Below are 19,431 nucleotides of genomic sequence, written 5' to 3'. Positions count from 1 at the left end.
GCCGGCTCTCTCTAGTGATGAGCAAATTAGAGAAATGCCAAACTGCAGGCTCGGGAGAGCTGTGCCCAGCGGCTCGTCCTGGCCCCACGCCACTCACTGCCAGGCACACGTGTAAGGACGGGGTGCCACCAGACTGCAGGTCTCCAGCTCTGCCAGTCTGGGAAACCAAAGCCTGCTGACTGCTGACTCTGCAGCTGGGATTTTGGAAGATCTCCACACTCCCAGCTGTTTTTTTTTCTGCTCTGGAGCGAGCCTGACTCAGACCCCGCAGTCGCTGTCTGCAGCTCTGACCTACCCGGCTGCATGGACATCCCAGTGCCAGATGAACAAGCCAGGGCGGCCGGCCAGTTCGATCTAGGCCAGTTCCTGGGAATATCAGCAAGCTCATACAACTGGAGATGAGGGGGCCCTTCAGGAATTTCACAGCAGGGCTGCCAGCTTCATCTGAGCTCCGCTAAACCAGGAATGATTGCACTGGGGAGTGGAAACAACATGCTCTAAAACGATGTCTAAGGCTGGATGTAACCCTGGAGATAAGGAAATAGGGAGAGAGGCTCCGGGGTACATGGGGAGATCTTAGGGTCTTGCATGGCACCTGCTCACACTATTGTTTTTCTGTTTTGACCGAGCAGTGCAGGACTGTATGCCCTGTATGCTGGTGTGCCCAACACCTTGGTGCTGACAGTCCCCAATTACAACCAAGACACCAAGCCCTGGGTTTGGAGTCCAGAGCACCCCATAACCCTGACCACCACCCCGTTCCCTTCCCTTCCAGACCCCCTGAGCCCCACCAATGTGACCCTGAGCAATGCGGAGGAGCAGAGCTCCTTGCAAGCCCACTGGAGCACCCCGGCAGGAGAGAGGGACTTCTACCTGGTGACGCTGCGGGAGGCAGAGGACGGCGCTCCGGCCAGGAACATCTCCGTCGGGGGAGACAGCGGTCACGTCACTTTCCATGGGCTGAGCCCTGGGAAGCAATACTCTGTCCAGGTGACAGCGGTGGCTGGCCCTTACCGGGCTTCTGCCCACAGCGCAGCAGCCTGGACACGTAAGCAGAAAGCCAAAGCGTGTTTTTTTTGGGGGTATTTTTGGTGCCCTGTGGAGGGGCTGAGGTCTCGCATGCAGGAGGCTGGTGGGCCAGCAGAGGGGATTGAAGTGGGGGCAGAAATGGATTTAAAAGACATTTAGATGTAGAGCTCAGTGATATGGTTTAGTGGAGGACTTGTTAGTGTTAGGTCAGAGGTTGGACTCGATGATCTTGAGGTCTCTTCCAACCTAGAAATTCTGTGATTCTGTGATCCTGTGACATTGTCCCTGTCTCTTGCAGAGCCACTGGCACCATCGGGTGTGAGCCTGTCCAGCCCGGGCAGCCCCTACAGCCTGCTGGCCACCTGGGAGGAGGCAATGGGAGAGGGCTACCTGCTGGCCCTCGGCCCCGTGGAGCACCCAGGGGAGAACAGCTCGGTGCTCAGAGGTGTCACCAACTTCACCTATGAGGGCCTGCGCCCTGGGACCCTCTACACCTTTGAGGTCAGCACTGTGGCTGGCCCCTACACATCTGCACCCCGGCGCGTCACCAACTGGACATGTGAGTCTCACCATGGCCAGCCCCGGGGTTCCCACTTGGTCCTGCCCTTTTCCCTCTTGTTGTGCCTCAAGGCATGTCACAGCATGGGAGTTTTGCAACTTCACCCCATAAAAAGTCCCTCCTCAGCCCCGCTTTGGTGGCACTGTTAAGGTTGGATCTGCCCCAAACCACCTCTCTGCTGCCCTGGTCCACACCATTTCTCCTACCTCCAGCACCAGGGCAGCCCTCTCCTACCATGCCAGTTTGGATTCTGTGCTGGTCCAGTCTCTGGTCATGTTCCCCCCACTGCCAAACTGGTCTGTGGGTGTCAGCGGGGCTGATGGTGGCCCGCTCAGACCCCACAGGTGGCCAGAGGACCCTGGCGTGGGTGCTCCTAGCAAAGGGAAAAGCATTTGGGGTTGCACTTCTGCCTGGTGACCCCAGTTTAGGAGCAGCTGTGACTTTAGCCCTTACCTGTCCTAGATCCTTTGCCCCCGGAGCAGCTGACCCTGAGCAACCAGGGCCACAGCACCTCTCTACAAGCCTCCTGGAGAGCAGCTCCTGCTGGCAACACCGGCTACACAGGCACCCTCCGGGAAACCAAATCCCAGGAGCAGGTCGGGAACGTGTCTGTGGGGAACAACTGGACAAACGTCACCTTTGAGGACCTGGTCCCTGGGCGACAGTATACACTGGAGATGGCTGCTCTGGCTGGGCCCTACAGATCCAGCGTGCGATCAGTGTCGGAGTGGACATGTGAGTGTGTAACGCCCTCCCCAGCCCTCCTGCAGGCTGCAACCAGGGCTTGGCCAGGGAGAGCAGAGAGCTCGTGGCATGGAAGCAAGGCAGAATGTGGACCGTGTGTAGCAGGGACCCAGGGGCAGGGCTGGACAGACAGACAAAGAACGAGTGGAAGAAGAAGCAGAGCCCCAGGTTGGCAGCGAAAGGGTCCTCAGTGCAGGAGGGACCCATCACAGAATGGGAAAACATTACCAAATGCCACCCAGTAGGCAGGGTGGGGACGCACTCCCACATCTGTTGTAGGGCAGACTTTTATTAATGAGTTCAGACTATTCTGGGGTTTGATTTGCCAGGGCTGGTGACCAAAGCCCACTGGACACAAGCAGCTGAGGGTGCCCAGTATGAGTGCATGCTGGCAGAGAGCCCTTTTTGTGGTCAGCTGTTGTATTCCCAGCTCCTTTCTGAAGCTGTTCCCCAAAACAAAAAAGCTGTAACTCGTCCTGGGGCAGCTCCTGTGCCAGCCCATCGCCTGCACCATGACTGCTGCTCACTGCTTGCTCTCTCCTCTCTCAGATCCACTGGCTCCATCCGGCGTGACCCTGACCAACACCCGGCGCCCGCTGGGACTCTCAGCCTTCTGGGACAAGGCTGCCGGCGACGTGGACCAGTTCCACCTCCAGCTCTACAGCAAGAGCCATCCGATGCAGAGGAACATCTCCGTGGGGCCAAACACCCACAACTTCACCTTCCTGGGGCTGTCCCCCGGTGTTCAGTACTTCCTGAAGGTGACGGTCCTCGCTGGCCCGTACAGGTCCTCATCACACTTTGCCACCGAGTGGACATGTGAGTGAACAGTGGCCCCAGCCTCCTGCAGGGACAGGGCAGCCTGGTGCTGCCCGCAGGGCTCGCAGTGACACGGACGTGCCCAGGCCACCTCTGGAGGGAGGCTCCAGGGAGAGTTGTATGATCCATGCTCCTGGTAATGGGAGCGTGTGTCATGAGCTAGGTGCTGCGTGCTGGCTGATGGGTCCCCAAAAATGCACCCTGGGGACGTGCACGGGCAGCTTGCACAGGGTGCCAGCAAGGGGCAAGCTGGCAGTCAGCTGTCCACACTTCTCCTTTAGCCCTGTGCAGAGGTGTGGGCTGGGTCCTGACCTCTCCATCTGCTTCCCTTCACCAGCTCACAGATTTCCGCGCTGTGTTTCCTCCTAGATCCCCTGTCTCTGGCTAATGTGAGTGCACAGCCTGGCCGGAGTCCCCAGGAGCTGCACGTGAGCTGGGTGGAGTCAGGCGGTGGCAGAGACCACTTGGTACAGCTCTCGGTGGCCGAGTCCCTGTCCATCATCAGGAACGTGTCTGTCCCCCGTGGAGTAACCCATCTTGACCTGGAGGGGCTGGTGCCAGGGTCCCGATATCGCGTGGAGATCATTTCGCAGGCTGGGCCTCACCGCACCTCCTCTCAGACTGCCATCGGCTACACGGGTAGGGAGGCAGCCCCTCTGTGTGTCCCAGCCCCTCTGCGTGTCCCAGTCCTGGTGGCCAGCCTGGCGAGGGGCTGGGGGCCAAAGGGAGCCCCAGGGCTGTCCTGCAGCAGGGTCCTGTGCCCACGTCCCCGCAGCACCACTGGTGCCTGTCTCCTGCTCAGGATGCTGGGACCCGCACTCATTCTGGGCCCAGGGGTTCAATGGGGCACACTGGGAGCCTGCCCCACACGTTGGGACAGGGACTCTGGGGCCATGGTGGTGACTTATGTCATCACCTGGGATGGAGGGAGCAGCTTGGACCTGGGAGCAACCTGCTGCTCTCAGCACTTTTTAGGCAATGTTTTCGGTGCTCGCGGTCTTGCAGCTTCCAGCTTCATTCCCAAATGAGCATCAGTCCTGAGCATCCCAGGTTTATCCCCTGTAATGCCTTTTCTCTCCCGCAGTCCCATTACCTCCACTCTCCCTATCAGCAAGCCCTGTCGGAACTTGGGCTCTGGCTGTGCGCTGGGAGACCCCTCCTGGGCAGAGGGATGGATACCTGCTCAGCATGCACGAGGAGGGCTTGTCCTCGCCTGCAAGGAACCTGGAAGCAGGGAAAGACAGCACCAACATCACCCTGGGGCGGCTGGCACCAGGGACTTGCTACCTTGTTGAGATCTGGGCAGTAGCCGGCCCCTACCGCTCCCTCCCCAGGAACACCTCTGGGTGCACAGGTGAGCACCCTCAGCACCCTCAGGTGATGGAGGTGGGGGAGCTGCAAGGAGCCCCAGGTGGGATGGGATCTGTGTTTGGAGGAGGACTGGAGGGCACCGTGGCCTTTTTCTCGATGTTGCTGGCTTGCAGTCATCTCCTGCCTCTTGCAGCCTTCTTGCACCAAGGGGCACAGGGCACTTTCTGGGCTGTTGTGTTGGCTGCCCGGGGAAAGCAAGGCTTTTCTGGGGATTTTGTTGCATGTTCAGGACTGGACCTTTTTTTCTCCAACTTGTATATTTGTCTTTCCTTGCAGTTCCTGCTGCTCCGACAAACCTGAGCCTTACCAACCCAGGCAGCTCCTCGGAGCTTCACGCATGGTGGAACAAGCCCCCCGGCAGGAGGGACCACTACCGTGCTGTTCTGTACAGCCTCACCACCCGCAGCAGGGAGCGGGTCCAGACCCTGAGTCAGGATGCCCAGAACATCACCTGGACTCACCTGGAGGCAGGCAGCAAGTTTGCTCTGCAGGTCTTTGCTGTGAAAGGCTCCTTCGAAGCCTCCTCCACCAACATCACCCAGTGGACGTGTGAGTCTGAGGGGCTGGGTTGAGCACAGGGCTCTCCACCGTGCCCCATAGCACCCATCGGAGCCCTGCGGAGCACCCACCACCACCTTCCCCATCCCAACCCGTCCCTGCTGTGCACACTCATCCTTTTTGCTTGCTGCCCAATTGTGCTTGGAGCCCTGCACCCTGACTGCCCATTTACCCCATCCTTCTCTCTGGGAGGACCTCTGGTGGCCACCCAGCCCCCTGCTTGGTGCATGAGCACCCACCCAGCCAGGCAGCCAGCTCCCAGCACTGTGGCACACAGCAGGAGCTGACCCTCTGCTTTTTTTTTTCTTTTTTTTTGTTTGTTTCCAGATCCCTTGGCCCCTGCCAACTTCACCCTGAGCAGCCCCTCTGCCTCAGCACTGCGGGCATCCTGGGCAGCCACGGGGCACGGAGCAGAGGGCTACGTGGTGGAGCTCCACGACACAGCCTCCAGCAGTGGTGCTGAGCACACGGCGCTGGCTGGGGATGCCAGGAGCCACACCTTCAAAAACCTGAACCCTGGCACCCGCTACAGCGTGGTGGTGAGAGCCACGGCTGGGCCCTACCACACCAGCACCCCAAACCTCACCCACTGCACACGTGAGTATGATGCTCCCCTTGCGGCCAGGTGTCTTCCACCAGATCTCCCTCATTCCCAGTTCGAGTCAGAGGCCATACTGGTCCAGCCAGATCCTGCCTTCCTCTCCCATCCACACAAGTGCCTAGTGCTCATGTCCTGATGGGTGCAGCACTGGGGGGTCTGTGCTGGACCCCATGGCCTGGCCACCCACACCCAAGCAGCCATCCACATGCAGCCCTAGGGAGGAGGCAACCTCTTGAGGCAGCTGCCAGAGAGCTAGACATGGCTCCTGCCAATAAGCTGTATTTTCTCCCCAGGACCACTGCCCCCTGTTTCTGTGCACTGGCTGGGCACGGGGCACCCCGACAGGCTGAGCGCGTCCTGGGGAGCCGCAGCCGGGGGGCGAGATGGCTACAGGCTGACCCTGTACCACACCAGGCTGGGCACCGTGGCAGCTACGGCCTCAGTTGGGAGAGACACCCACAACTTCACCTTCATGGGCCTGGCCCCAGGATGCCAGTACTCCCTGGAGGCCAGTGCCACAGCTGGACCATACCAGGCAGCAGCACCCAACGTCAGTGGCTGGACGCGTGAGTGCCCAGAGGACTGTCCCCTGCAGAGGGCTGGGAGAGGCTACACTGGGCAGCCCTGGAGAGGTCTGGGAGGCTTATAGGGGATCTGGTGCCTTTGGAGGTGTGCATACCCACGTGCATGGGTGCAAAATGCTGGTGACATGCAGGGTTACCCAGCCGTGCCCACATGGGGACATCCCCTGCCCAAGCAGTCCCATCTCCCTGTACATCCGAGCATTTGCACCCTTGTTGAGTCTCCTCCAGCAGGTAGAAACCACGTTCCCATAAAGGTCTGTGAATCAGAGCAGTAGAAGAGGGTCATCCACCTCTTTCCCCCAGTAGAACAGGTCTCTGCTCTGGAGATGGATGAGCCCAACCCCTCTGCCCACTCAGAAGCATTTTAGGGCTGCATGAGGTTTCGACAAGCCCTCTGCCAGTTCTGTGTGCTGGAGGATGTGTGCATACACCCGTGGCAAGGTCTGGCAGCTGGGCGTGGGGAGGGGAGTGTGAATAGGATGGGGATGAAGAAGGGCTGGTGAGTGAGGGACCACAAAGGATGAGAAATGAGGTGAGGTGGGAAGGGGATGGAGAAGAAAAGTCAGGAGTGGGAGTGTGCCAGAGTGGCCCCGCATATCCAGACCTTAGGGAGCACCAATCCTGCTCCACAGTGTCCCACCAAGCATCTCTTTCCTTCTGCCTGGCCTCCAATCCCTAATACCAGGTCTGGTGACTCCCCAGGCCCACTGCCCCCGGCTGCTGTGCGCTTGCTGAGCACGGGGCACCCCGACAGGCTGAGCGCGTCCTGGGGAGCCGCGGCCGGGGGGCGAGATGGCTACAGGCTGACCCTGCACCACGCCAGGCTGGGCACCGTGGCAGCTACAGCCTCAGCTGGGAGAGACACCCACAACTTCACCTTCACGGGCCTGGCCCCAGGAAGCAAGTACGTGCTGGAGGTGGTCTCTGTAGCTGGGTCCTACCGGACACCTGCAGGGAACGTCAGCAACTGGACGTGTGAGTAGTGGGGTTGGAGGGTGATTTTGTTCCTTGCTGGGTGTGGGTGTAGCCTCTGTGGGATTGTAGCAAAAGGTATGGCCCCACTGACCCGCATGGAGACCCCAAGCCCTACCTCAACCCAAGGGCACATCAGTGCCATGGCACTGAGCAGGGCTCTGCCCACCCTCGCCGTCAGCTCCCTCAACCTAGATGAGGGCAGCTGCATCTCTGGGAGCTGAGCACCAGAGGAGAAGCTCACTGGGAGCAGCAGGATGGGGGTGTTCAGCTCCCACCTCCAGCTGGCTGGGTGCACCCTGCTCGCCCATCTCGGTGGCTTGCTGCAGCCGGGACAAGGCTGTCTCTGTCCAGCCAGGCACCGCTAGAGGCTTGCAGAAGCTGCCTCCAGGCTGGTGGGTGCAGCCAGCCAGCCGAGACAAAGAGCCCTGTCTTGCACGGTCCATCCCTTCCGATGACACTGCCAGTGACTGAGCAATGTCCTCAGACCCTTCACTGATACATGATGCTCATCCTCTCTCTCCAGATCCCCTGGCACCCCAAAACGTGTACATGACGAACCAGGGGTATCCCAACAGGCTGAGCGTGTCCTGGACAGCCGAACCCCACGGACAGGATGGGTACAGGCTCCTCCTGTATTACTCGGGATCGGGTATTTTGGCAGCCAACACATCTGTTGGGAAAGGCATCAGCAAATACACCTTTTCTGGTCTGGCTCCGGGACAGAAATACCTGCTGGAAGTGGTGTCCATGGCAGGGCCCTACGCAGCCTCCGCAGAGAACATCAGCGACTGGACGAGTAAGTGGTGGGAGCTGGGGGTCGTGCGTGATGCTCAGCCCTCCCCAGCTGGGCAGGCTCAGCTCCTGCAGAGGGAAGGGGCAGGGCTGGGGCTGGGAATGTTGTCTGGAAGCTGCAGGTATGGCTCTAGCAGTGGGATCATTGTCTGGGTGAGCCAGCGGAGGGGAGAGCAGGCAATACAGCTGCCCTTTGGTACCTCACCATCCCCACCGCCTTTCTCCCAGGCACTCAGAAAATTCCTGGCATGGGAAATATGGGGAAGCCAGGCTTTTTTTTTTTTCTTTTTTCAGGAATGTGGAAATTGCAGATAAGCACAATAAGCCTTTTCATGTGCTTATCCCCACAGTCCCTGCACTTTGCTTGGGGAATCCAGAGGTCTCTGCTCCCACGCTCAGCCAGCCCCTTGCGGGGTATTGGGAGTCACATGCGGAGCCCTTCAGGCAGGTCTCTGATGCAACTTGCTAGTTAGCGAGAGGAAGAAGCCACCTCCTCATGCTCATCACTCTGCTTGTCCTCCTATTGCCCTTTAAAAGCTGTTTCTGGTAGTGGCAGCCAGCAGCTGCAGGAGTGTTATCACTTTGTGTTAGCACACAAAGCTTCCCTGGATATTTCCCATCTTCTGCTTGTACCTCTGCACATGCAAGAGAGGGCCAAGCATCCCAGTAACTCTCCCCTGCTGTGGTTTTCCTTGCAGCCCCCTCGGTTCCCAAAAACCTCTCTGCAGTGGCAGAAGGGAACAACACGATGCTCATCTCCTGGGACAGTGTCCCTGGCCAGCAGGATGACTGCCAGCTGTGGCTGCGGGACCCCAGGAATGGCTCGCTGCCCTCACGGCACGCTCTCGCCAAAGGACAAGTCCAGCACCTCTTGCAGGGGCTGGTGCCAGGGAGGAACTACTCCGTCTCCTTGAGCTGCGTGGCCGGGCCCTACTGGAGCAGCACCAAGCCCTTGGCGGTGCCAATGGGTTCGTATGCACTGCTTTGGGGCTGGGAGGGCTGAGAAATGCCTGGGGAGGGCTTGAGGCTGAATCAACCCTTGGGGTTCAGCAGCAGGGTGCAAGTTTTCCTGGTGGGAGGTACAGGAGAGCAGCAAGGTGATCCCTCCAGAAGCCATCAGCTCCCTAAACCCCACCACTTCCCATGATCTGGTGGCCTGGCTACTGGTAAAGCAAAGCAGACTCTGCAGAGAGGTCCATTGAACTGCTTCTCTTAAAAGCCATCTCCTGCTCTGGCCCTGACCCACTCACCTTGTCCTGTGGCCCTTGGCGCAGAAGTTTCCCGAGCCACAGATGTCATCGGATCATATCCAGAGTTGGACCCGCAAGGATCATCCAGTCCAACACCTGGGTCCCCAGAGGACCACCCAAAAAATCAGACCATGTCTGAGAGCGTTATCCAAACACTTTGAGCTCTCCCACTGACCCAGGGACTGGCAGCACAGGACCGTGATGGTGACTTCTAGTCTGGGGCTGGGTTTTTTCTGTCCCAGTACGTTTAGGGCCTGCCATATCCAGGGCTATCTCCTTCGCAGAGCCAAACCCAGTGGAGGATGTGCAATGCCTACCGGAGTCCAGGAGCCTTTTTTTGAACTGGACCAGCTCTCTGGGAGACGTGGAGGCTTATGAGGTGGTGACAGAGAGACTCTCCGACAGACCCCCTGCCTCCAAGTACATCGTGAGCGTTCCTACGAGCACAGCCAGGCTGGAGGGGCTGGGCCCAGACTCCTCGTACCGAATCACCATCAGCACAGTGGGCATGAATGCCGTGAGGAGCCGGGCTGTGCCTTTGCTCTGCAACACAACAGTGGAGGGTGAGTGCCCTTCTTTTCCACAGCCTTGCCACAGACCCCAGGAGAGGACGGTGGGTGTTGATAATTAGACCTGGGGACTTCTTCAGACATCTCTGAGCCCTGCGTGCCTTGCACTGCTGAGGGTCAGGGCACTGGGTGGTGATGCCGGGAGCTGCCACATGTTGAGCAATCGGTCTGTGGGAGCAGGGCACACTAACAGGCTGTGCTTTCTGCTTCCTCTTCCAGCCCTGCCACCACCCCTGCGAGCAGACGTCTTCCAGGTCGAGGCCAGCTCCACAGTCGTCATTTCATCCGACCTGTTCAGCGAGGAGAATGGCCAAATTGAGTACTATGGTGTTGTCGCTACCACTAATGATTCACGTAAGTGTCCCTGTGCATTGGGAGCTGCAGTGGCTCCCCAGCAAGAGGGCAGCGAGTCCTCTGCACACCACGTCCGTGTTACCTCTGTCCTCTTGTATGTTCCCCTTCAGTGCTGAGGCCCACCCAGGAAACCATGTCCAGCACCTGGTATGACCACTACTATGGGACGGAGGACTCCTACCTGGCTGTGCTAATCCCCAATCCCTTCCACCCGAGCCCCAGGAGATCCCCTGAAACCTGGCGAGTGCCAGTGGGAACAGAAGATTGTGGCCAGTCCAGGGCAACCTGCAACGGGAAGCTGAAAGCCAACGAGCAGTACAGGTGAGAGATGCCAGCCTCCCTCCTGAGGGGCTGCAGGACAGAAGGGACCCCACAAGACCCCTGCAAGGTGCCAGCAGCGTCCTCGCTCTCACCTCACCCTCGTACTCTGCAAACCCCCAGGGGCAGAGCCTGGGGTTTGCTCGGCCAAGCAGCATTTGAGGGATGCAAGGGCTGACACATCGGAGGATGTTGGTGGAAGTGGGCAAGGAGAGGGAGAGCAGAAACAAAAGTTGAGGCTGACAAGGGCTGTGTAGGTTGTCTTGGGAGCTGGATGGTTGTCCACCTCGAGGTTAAGACTGGAAATGGGTGCTGGTACTTGGATGTGACCCAGAGCCCACATGCACACAGGGAGTGGGGACATTAGTTCAAATGGTGCCTACACAGCTGGGGTCCCAAAGGTTGAGGGTTGCAAATTGCACAGCCTAAGGTTCAAATTCCTCACGAGGCATGCACACACACAGATCACAAGGTCCATAAATTCACAGTCATATTTGACAGTAAATAAAATACAGCAGCATGAATGCACAAGCATACATATTTTATTGTAGGGCTCCTTTAAAATATTTGCTGGTAAAACAAGATTTCTTCTGCAAACAAAGAATCATTTCTTTAGGCAGTCCGTTGTTAATAGGGGCCATATCTCCAGGCACTCCTGACAAAGGGTCCTCCAGAAATCTGGAAGATTGTCCCTCTCCAATTTAAAGGAGCATATAGCAAGGACGGCTGAATAATGATAGAAATCTCAGAGCTTTGGGAAAAGAGAGAGGAATAACAAGAGAGAGTGTGCGCCTGACAAGAGAGCCTCGTTTTCTCATATGAGTAAAATATGGAGGCTTAGATCTGCCCTTAAGTTTGGGGGGAGTGGAGTCCAGGTCCCTGGTGCCAGGTTTGGACCTTCTGGCTCTCCTACCTTCCTTATTGTCTTCTGATTCTCTTTCTATTTCTGCTATGTGCAGACTTAATGCTTACACACACACACACACACACACACACACACACACACACACACACACACAAAAAGAGTAAATTGGAGCCATTTGAGATGTACACGTGTTACCAAACAGGGACTCAAGCGCCCTGTTTGGGCCAGCACTGGCAAAGAATAAAGGTCGATGTCAGCACAGGCCTGAGTCAGGTGGGTGGCAGAGAACAAAAGGGATTTTCAAGACAGCCATTCCCTTGGAAATCCCACCCACAGCAGGATGTCAAGAGCTAACAGCTGTTCTCAGCTCTCTTGAGGCAACGCATTATCATGCCTGGCAGGATAACTGGAATGATCCTGCATTCCCATCCCATGCCCATGCAGGTGTTGAGGTATTGCACCCCAGAGCAGGCATGGGAGAGCGTCCAATTGATTGAGAAGGTTTGAGATTGATTGCCCATCTATTCTTCCTTCTTGCTATTGTTCCTGCCCACTCACCCTCAGGCATGGCTCAGCAAACCTTGCTGCTTAACCCCTGCAGCCTCGGGTCTGGCTTTCTGCTCCAGCCAGCACTGCTGAGCTCAGACCAAGATCTGCCAGACCCCATCTGATAGCTGCCAGCAGCCTCGAGGGTAGTTTAACAGCAGCACAAACACAGCAGGAGACCCCTCTGCCCCCAAACACTGTCCCAGCCTGTGTGTATATCCACCGTCACGCTGCCCAGTTGCCATTTTCCCTCCAACATCCGCTTTCGGGAAGGGAGCAGCTCTGTCACGGTGTCATTACACCACCTACTGTCATTGAATGACATGTACTAACCATCACTTTCATTTTGGCTTCCCTAAATAACAAATATCCTCCCTATTGTTTTACCAGTTAATCATCAGCAGTGTGGTGAAAAGCAGATACCAGTGGCTGCCCGTTTCTGCTCTGAAAGCCAACCCTTCTTTCCTATCTTTCAGTGAGTTATTTATCCACAAACCCTTATCTCATAGCACGACATCTGCAGGCCCAGTTTCCAAAGAGATTTTTGCTCCCAGAGGCCAGGTCTGGGATGCTGCCAGAAGGAGCTCACCCTGGACTCTGCAAACTCTAGGCTGCTAAAATCCAAAGCTACGTTTGGAAGCCCTACTTTGCATTTAGGGCACCAGAGGACCTGCCCTTCCAGGTTATACACTGGGAGGAGAAGAAATTCAGCTCTGCAGGGCGCTGTGAGGCTTGGTGTGTGCACTGCTCGGAGGAGGAGGATGTAGGGCAGATCTCCACTGGGAGCAGGAGGCCCCAGCCAGCTCTGTGCTGTGTGGTCTGGGTCAGCCCCACCAGCTGAGGTGCCCCTGTTTCAAAGTCACTGGGCTCATCTCTCCAGGAATTAATGGGTTGGCGTGAGCTGAGACAGCGACTCAGCCCACCTCCACCCTCCCCACCTGCTGCTGACTTTCCCTTTCTGCCTGCTAAGCGAGCACAGCTCTCTGCCTGCCTGCAGGTAGCACCTTGGTGGAGAGCTGTTCCCCGTTTGCATTTTCTGACATTTTCTGACATTCTCCCAAGTGTAACAGACTTGTCCACGAGGCAGAAAAGGGAGGAAAGACCATTTCAATACATCCCCTAAATTCCATTCCAGAAAACCAGCCTCGTCCAACGCAGAGGCAGCTGGCCCTTACTGCTGCTGGCTGCCCCTGATGCACAACTCTGCTTTGCCCTAGGTTCAGCATCGCTGCCTTCACCAAGTACGACCCCGTGGCCCCTGCAGTGTCGTTCACCACCTTTTCAGGTAAGATGGGTACATTATCTCACCGCTGCTCTGTCCTCTTCCCTACCAGGCTGTGCAGGTTGGAGAGAATTTACAGCCAGCTAATGGCAAGCCAGAGGGAGCTCATGGGCTGTAGTAAATATAATAAAGAGTGCAAATGTAGTCATTCACTGGCTCATATTTCTGTCCATCTTTCCTCTTTTTGATTCCAGCTGCTCAAGGTGTGGATGCAACTCCGCTCCCAATGCCAGTGATAGCTGGAATTGTCGTGGGATTTCTCTTGACACTCACAGCCATTTTCGCTCTGGTCTACTGGAAGCAGCTCAGGGCGAGGAGGTGAGGATGAGCCATCTCTTACCCAGCGGGTGCAGGCTGGGAATCTCAGCAAAACCCAGCCTTAAATGCCAGGCCAGGAGGAAGAGCAGTGAGAGGGTGTAAAAGAAGCTTTGGGGAAACCAGGACACCCACCAGCTGGAGCTGTCCCTGAGAGACAGAAAGCAAAAGCAGCAGGCAGAGGGGAGCTGATGTGAGCCTCCTGCTCACAGGTGCTCCAAGAGCCAGCAGCACACAGTACGCTTGCAGGATCAGCCCCTGCGCTGCAGGGAAGAGTAACAACTCCCATGTTTTGCTTCCAGAACACAGAAGAACAGCCTGCCCCAGGAAATGGTGACCTACAGCTTGAGGTGAGTGCTACCGGCAGGACTCTTCCCTCTCTGCTTGCAAGGCAGGTGCCAGAGCCCTTCACCTACTTCCTTTTTCATGCTTTGACTCAGGAAAAAACAAGCTATGTGTCCTCTCCTTCCCATTACCTTTTAAAGCCCAGGCTTTCCCATGTCCATCATTTATTGCCCATCTCCATTCCATGCCAACGCAAGTGGGAAATGTATTGTCACCTCCTCTGCAAGGCTTCTGCAGTAGGAGAATATCCTCACCAACCTGAAATCCCTCCCAGTGTCTGAGCACTGCTCTGTTGGACTCGTTTCCCTGGGCAGTGCTGTGGGCTATAAACCACCCCCTGTGTGTGCATCCAGGTACCGCAGGTCTCGAGGCTGGGCTGTTTCTCTGGCTGCGTGGCTGGCCTGCCAGACCTCCCAAAAGCTAAGGCAAGTTTTCCTCTGGACTTCATTTCATGCAGAAATGTCCACCGGCCAATTCCCATACAGAACTTCAAGCAGTACTATGAGATGAAGACAGCAAGTGGTAACCACGCTTTTTTCCAGGAGTTTGAGGTGAGCTGAGACTCCTGCTAGGGATGGGACTTAATTTCCCCTCTAGATAGCTCTTTCAGATCCAGCCTGGCTCAAAGGAAGATGTGTCCTGGCCGTTGGGTGCAGGAACAGTAAACCACCTCCCTGGCCACTCCGCTGGGCAGTCCTGGAAGCCAAAGGCAATTGGCAAAGATCAGGCAATTCCCTTCCTGAAAACATGGTTTGTTCAAGTTTTGGTAGAAATACGTGTTGTCTATGACATGAGGTGAACGAGCACAGCCCATAGCTGCTGGTGTGCAAAGCTCAGGGCCCCAGACCTGGGCTGGAGGCAAGGAATGGAGCGGTATTGCAATGAGATCTGCCTGGAGGGTTTGGGAAAAGAGCCTGCAGACAAAAGGATTCTGAGGGGCACTGTCAGAGCCACAGGATCAGGTTGTGAGATTCATCTCAGGCTAGCTTCCCTAGCGCCAATGTCTGTGAGCTCTGACTTGCTCTGCCTGACTAACTCCGTGCCACAGGAGCTGAAAGAAGTTGGGAAGGAGCAGCCCAAGGTGGAGGCTGAGCTGCCAGCCAACATCTCCAAGAACAGATACCCACACGTGCTGCCCTGTAAGTGCTGCCTCCTGCCCCCAGCTCCCAGGGGTGAGCCCCGCTCAGGGACGGGTCCCAGTTGGGCACCACGGGGAGACCGTGCATGTCCCAGAGCTTTGGGGAGTGCCGTGATTGCTGCTCCCTGGGGAGGAGAGCGACCGGCAGAGCACAGAGCCCTGCTGCTGGGTCCATACATGGGGCTGGAGGAGCTGCTGGGGCTTCTCATGGGGTGTAAACCAGATGAAATTGCAGCTGTGTCTCGGTGAAGGGCTGCCAGGGGTCCCAGACATGTGTGGTCTCTTTCAGATGATCATTCTTGGGTCAAGTTGAGCCAGCAGGGGGAGGATCCGCACACGGACTACATCAATGCCAACTTCGTGCCTGTGAGTGCCCGCTTGCCTTCCCCACGTAGAGGCACGGCCTCAGGGCACCATCAGAGAACCCAGACTGGACTGAGGCTGTGAGGGCCGGTGGACAAGAGCCACTGGAACCACAGCTGGCAGACTGGCGAGGTGTTGGGGTCGGGCAGAGATTCATGGTTGCTCTCTAGCAGAGGTTGATGGCGAGCATTTGATGGCAAAGTGCTGTGAACGCAGAGTGAGCGAGTGTGGGGAGACTGGCAAGGCTTTCTTCCTTCTTCTCGAGCACTGTCCTCTTTCCGTCCTCTCCCAGCTTACTGCCCCGTCTGTCTGTCTGCTCTTTCTCCTTCTGGTCTGTGCAGCTGCATTTGAACAACCCCGGAGCTGTGCCAGCACCCCCCACCCGGGAGCTTTCCCCAGGTAACAGGCAGGGCACGCAGCATGCTGTGGGAATCCGCGGGGCATGCGTGTGCCAACGGGACAAAGGCAGAGAAGCCTGGGACCTCACATGCTCACCCTACCTCCAGCACTGGTTGAAGAGCTCAAGGAAGACCCAGATTTGTCTTTCCCTGGTTAGGCTGAACGAGGAACTGCTTGGAGGGAAGTGGGGGGTCACGTCCCTATTCCAAAGAAGTAGAGCACGTGCTGGGCAGCACGTTTCCTGTGCAGTCAGCTTCTTCTGAAGCTTCTGCTGAAGTCAGCTGCCCAGGAAGCTGTGCTCACACAGGCTGAGGGCATCTCTCCATCTACAACAAAGGCAGATTAAGGACTGACTCGGTCCCAGGGAACTTGCCAACTCCTCCTCTCCGGCTCTTGTTCAGGGCTACACATCCCAGCAGGAGTTCATTGCCACCCAGGGGCCCCTGAAAAAAACAATAGAGGACTTCTGGAGGCTGGTGTGGGAGCAGAACGTCTGCAACATCATTATGCTGACAGTGTGCATGGAGAACGGGCGGGTAGGTGTGCACCGCCACACTCAGCCGAGTGATAAGACCTGCACAGGTCCTTTCCTCAGTAGGAGCCAAGGGGAGGTGGGGGAGAGCAGTGCAAATCTCCCGGTGCGAGGAGCAACCCCCTGTTGTCTCCAACAGATCTGCCCCAGCTCCCCACACACCTGGAGATGCTATGTCACCCTGGTGGGCAGGCTAAGCCTCACTGTGACCCTGTCCTACCTGTACCCTAGGTCCTCTGTGATCATTACTGGCCATCCGAATCCGCCCCAGTCTCCTACGGGCAGGTGCGGGTCCACCTGCTGGCACAGAGCAGCTCGGACGAGTGGACCATGCGTGAGTTCAAGCTGTGGCACGTGAGTAAGGACCCGGGGCCCCATCGAGGGCTGTGGGCCTGCACGGGATGCAGCGGGGTTTCGCCTCAGTGGTGGTGGCAGAATCTCCTTTCTATGCCAGTAACGGGGTTCAAAGAAGACCGAGCCCCTCTGGGGAGCAATGTGCCACCTCAGGCTTGGTGACATGGACATATCCAACGTGCACCGTGCCTCCTGCCCACCCTTGCTCCCTCCTTCCCACTGCCCTGATGTCCCTGCTATGGGACTTCGCCTGCAGCTTCAAGGATGTGTTTCAGGGCAGAGGAAGGCAGCTCTGCTCCCTGCCACCTCCACACGCCTCGCCACGTCAGGGAGCTGTGGGGACAGGACAGGGCAGCAGAAGCCACCAGACAGCGGGGTGGACGTGATGTGGGCTGTCCCCATACATGAGCTGGGGTCTGTGGGTGCTCCTGGGGCTGCGGGGTGCATGCTGATGATCTGTGTCATCGACCCTTTTTCAGGAGGGCCTCCGGGCAGAGCGGCACGTGTCCCACCTGCACTACACAGCCTGGCCCGACCACGGCATCCCAGAGTCCACGACGTCCATTATGACCTTCAGGGAGCTGGTCCGGGAGCGCATCCAGAGTGCCAAGGACGCGGGGCCGACCCTCGTGCACTGCAGGCAAGGAGCAGCACTGCGGGGACAGCAGGGGGGGACCAGGGACATCCTGGTGCATGAGGTGGGAGGGAAGGCAGCACCCAGGGCATGCACGGGCTGCAGAAAGTCTCTTTGCTTGGGCACTGGGGATGGCAGGGCTGCGGGCAGCCTGTCATCCAGTCTGGTTGGGAGAGGGACTTTTTATCAGGGAGGGCTGGGGGCAGGTGTAATTAGATGAGCTTTAAGGTCCCTTCCAACCCAACCATTCCACGATTCTGTGATTCCCAGGGGATGCTCAGCACTCCCAGGGCAGTCCCAATGGCCCCCCAGCCCCTCAGTCATTGCTGGTGCCCCCAGGGTGAGACATGCCTAGCGCTGGGGGGGAGCTCATCAGCCGCAGGGTCAGGCGATGCTTAAACCTTGCTGTCTGTGCTCCCAGTGCTGGGGTGGGCCGTAGCGGTACCTTCATCGCCTTGGACCGGCTGCTGCAGCAGATGAAGCAGGAGAAGGTGGTGGACACCTTCGGCGTGGTTTACACCTTGCGGATGAACCGCTACCAGATGATTCAGACGCTGGTAAGAGCTCTGCTCTCTCTTCCCCCCAGGCCCACTGCTTTGTGGCATAAAAGCCATCAGGGCTGGCAGACAGATGTGCTGGTGGACTGGTCCCAGCCTGGTCCCCAGCCTGTGGCTGTGTCGTGGTGCTGCTCAAAGCAGTGATATCTCCCAGGGCCAGCTCAGCTGGAGTGGAAATTGCCCTTCTGTGGGGATCTCCAGCAGCTTCTTAGATGTAGAGCTTAGGGATATGGTTTAGTGGGGACTGTTAGTGTTAGGTCAGAGGTTGGACTCGATGATCTTGAGGTCTCTTCCAACCTAGAAATTCTGTGTGATTCTGTGTGATTCTTGGCTTGCCAGACCCACAGCAGCAGTGGGACGTACCCTGCCCACTGGGTACCATACCCCCCTTCATGCTGTCTGCACGGTGCAGGATTGTTCTACATTGTTCTCTGCCTTTGTCTTCCAGTCCCAGTATATTTTCCTGCACAGCTGTATCCTGGACAAGATCTTGGAGGAACCACTCCTGGGTTTATCAGGGACAGAGACGTAAGGGCCTGCTGCATTTCACCTGCCCCTTCCCCCCCAACCCCTAACCCACAGCCCCTCCAGGCAGCAAGCTGGGACCTGAGCTCAGTCTGAGCCTTGATCCCAGGACAGAAGGGCAGGGGCGCCCCACCAGCCGTCCCACCCAGCATTTCGAGGGGGTTCAGCCTGGGGCTGTTCGCTCCTTGCAGCACAGGGAGCCCAGTCTAGAGCAGTGTGGGGCACAGGGCACACTGCGAGGGCTTGGGGGACCACGTCCTCCTTCCCCCCAGTGTCAGTCTCAGGGGCTGTGCCAAAAAGCTGCAGAGCTCCCGGGGGTGGGAGCAGGTCAGGGCTTTGCCCCCCTACCCTGTTTCTGAGCCTACTTCTGGAGGTGACCTATTTATCTGTATGGCTAAACGCTCTCCTACCTCATTCAAAAGAGGATGCCTTTGCCTATGCTGCGTCTTGGCAATGGGCTCTGGGCTGTGCTACAGCTGAGACCCATCAGAAAGGGGCTGGAGAGCCACAAGAGGGGTGGAGGTCTGCCCGCAGCCCTGCCCAGCTCCTGCGGACACAGCCTGGCTAATTCTGCACTTGTTCAGCCTCCCCCTTACCACCAGTTTCTCTCCCCAGGTCCTGCCCCATCCCACTGAAAAGCTTTGCACAGCACTATGCCCAGAATGCAGCCAAGTCCAACACGGGCTTCCTGAGGGAGTACGAGGTGAGCACTGTCCTGGGCAAGGTGTGGGGAGCCCTGCCACGGCCACACGCACTGAGGGGGCCTGGGGAGCATTAACAGCTGCTCAGACTGGGGGACACCCTAAAAATCCCTCCTCGGTGGGTCCCATACCCCAGTTTCCCTGTGCCTGGCTCTCCTGGCAGCATTTCCCTCTCCATGGGCACTGTGTCCCCAGCTCCCTCACATGTCCTGCACCAAGCAGGATCCATCCATGACCCCTCCTTCCCAGATCCTACACACAATAGGGACCTACAGAGAGATGCAGACAGCGTGGAGCAGACCTGGCAGCCCACCCCACTGAGCCTTGGCTGGGTGGTCCCATAGCTGCCTCT

General features: G+C 57.6%; 1 protein-coding gene across 3 annotated transcripts in view; it reads left to right on the top strand.

The window, feature by feature from the left end:
• Window positions 1-19,431, top strand: part of LOC137843856 (receptor-type tyrosine-protein phosphatase V-like) — a 32,133-nt gene that overhangs the window by 6,483 nt on the left and 6,219 nt on the right. The window contains exons 6-32 of one of the 3 annotated variants that reach the window (XM_068659596.1): window positions 776-1,048; window positions 1,328-1,588; window positions 2,051-2,323; window positions 2,882-3,151; window positions 3,521-3,790; window positions 4,236-4,505; window positions 4,799-5,071; window positions 5,408-5,677; window positions 5,975-6,247; window positions 6,968-7,240; window positions 7,764-8,036; window positions 8,731-9,000; window positions 9,567-9,845; window positions 10,071-10,205; window positions 10,316-10,526; window positions 13,152-13,219; window positions 13,411-13,534; window positions 13,834-13,881; window positions 14,334-14,427; window positions 14,925-15,015; window positions 15,304-15,380; window positions 16,178-16,312; window positions 16,540-16,662; window positions 17,142-17,302; window positions 17,718-17,853; window positions 18,302-18,381; window positions 18,994-19,081. In XM_068659596.1, coding sequence (XP_068515697.1) covers window positions 776-1,048; window positions 1,328-1,588; window positions 2,051-2,323; window positions 2,882-3,151; window positions 3,521-3,790; window positions 4,236-4,505; window positions 4,799-5,071; window positions 5,408-5,677; window positions 5,975-6,247; window positions 6,968-7,240; window positions 7,764-8,036; window positions 8,731-9,000; window positions 9,567-9,845; window positions 10,071-10,205; window positions 10,316-10,526; window positions 13,152-13,219; window positions 13,411-13,534; window positions 13,834-13,881; window positions 14,334-14,427; window positions 14,925-15,015; window positions 15,304-15,380; window positions 16,178-16,312; window positions 16,540-16,662; window positions 17,142-17,302; window positions 17,718-17,853; window positions 18,302-18,381; window positions 18,994-19,081 — 5,099 coding nt within the window. Of the gene's footprint in view, window positions 1-775; window positions 1,049-1,327; window positions 1,589-2,050; window positions 2,324-2,881; window positions 3,152-3,520; window positions 3,791-4,235; window positions 4,506-4,798; window positions 5,072-5,407; window positions 5,678-5,974; window positions 6,248-6,967; window positions 7,241-7,763; window positions 8,037-8,730; window positions 9,001-9,566; window positions 9,846-10,070; window positions 10,206-10,315; window positions 10,527-13,151; window positions 13,220-13,410; window positions 13,535-13,833; window positions 13,882-14,333; window positions 14,428-14,924; window positions 15,016-15,303; window positions 15,381-15,669; window positions 15,777-16,177; window positions 16,313-16,539; window positions 16,663-17,141; window positions 17,303-17,717; window positions 17,854-18,301; window positions 18,382-18,993; window positions 19,082-19,431 lie in introns of those variants that run through there. The other 2 variants (XR_011089730.1, XR_011089731.1) reach the window with 2 other exon arrangements.

This window comes from Anas acuta, chromosome 24 (genome assembly GCF_963932015.1).
Source record: "Anas acuta chromosome 24, bAnaAcu1.1, whole genome shotgun sequence".
Taxonomy (NCBI): Eukaryota; Metazoa; Chordata; class Aves; order Anseriformes; family Anatidae; genus Anas; species Anas acuta.
The sequence above is the reverse complement of the archived record's forward strand: the minus strand, read 5'-3'. Positions and strand labels throughout refer to the sequence as shown.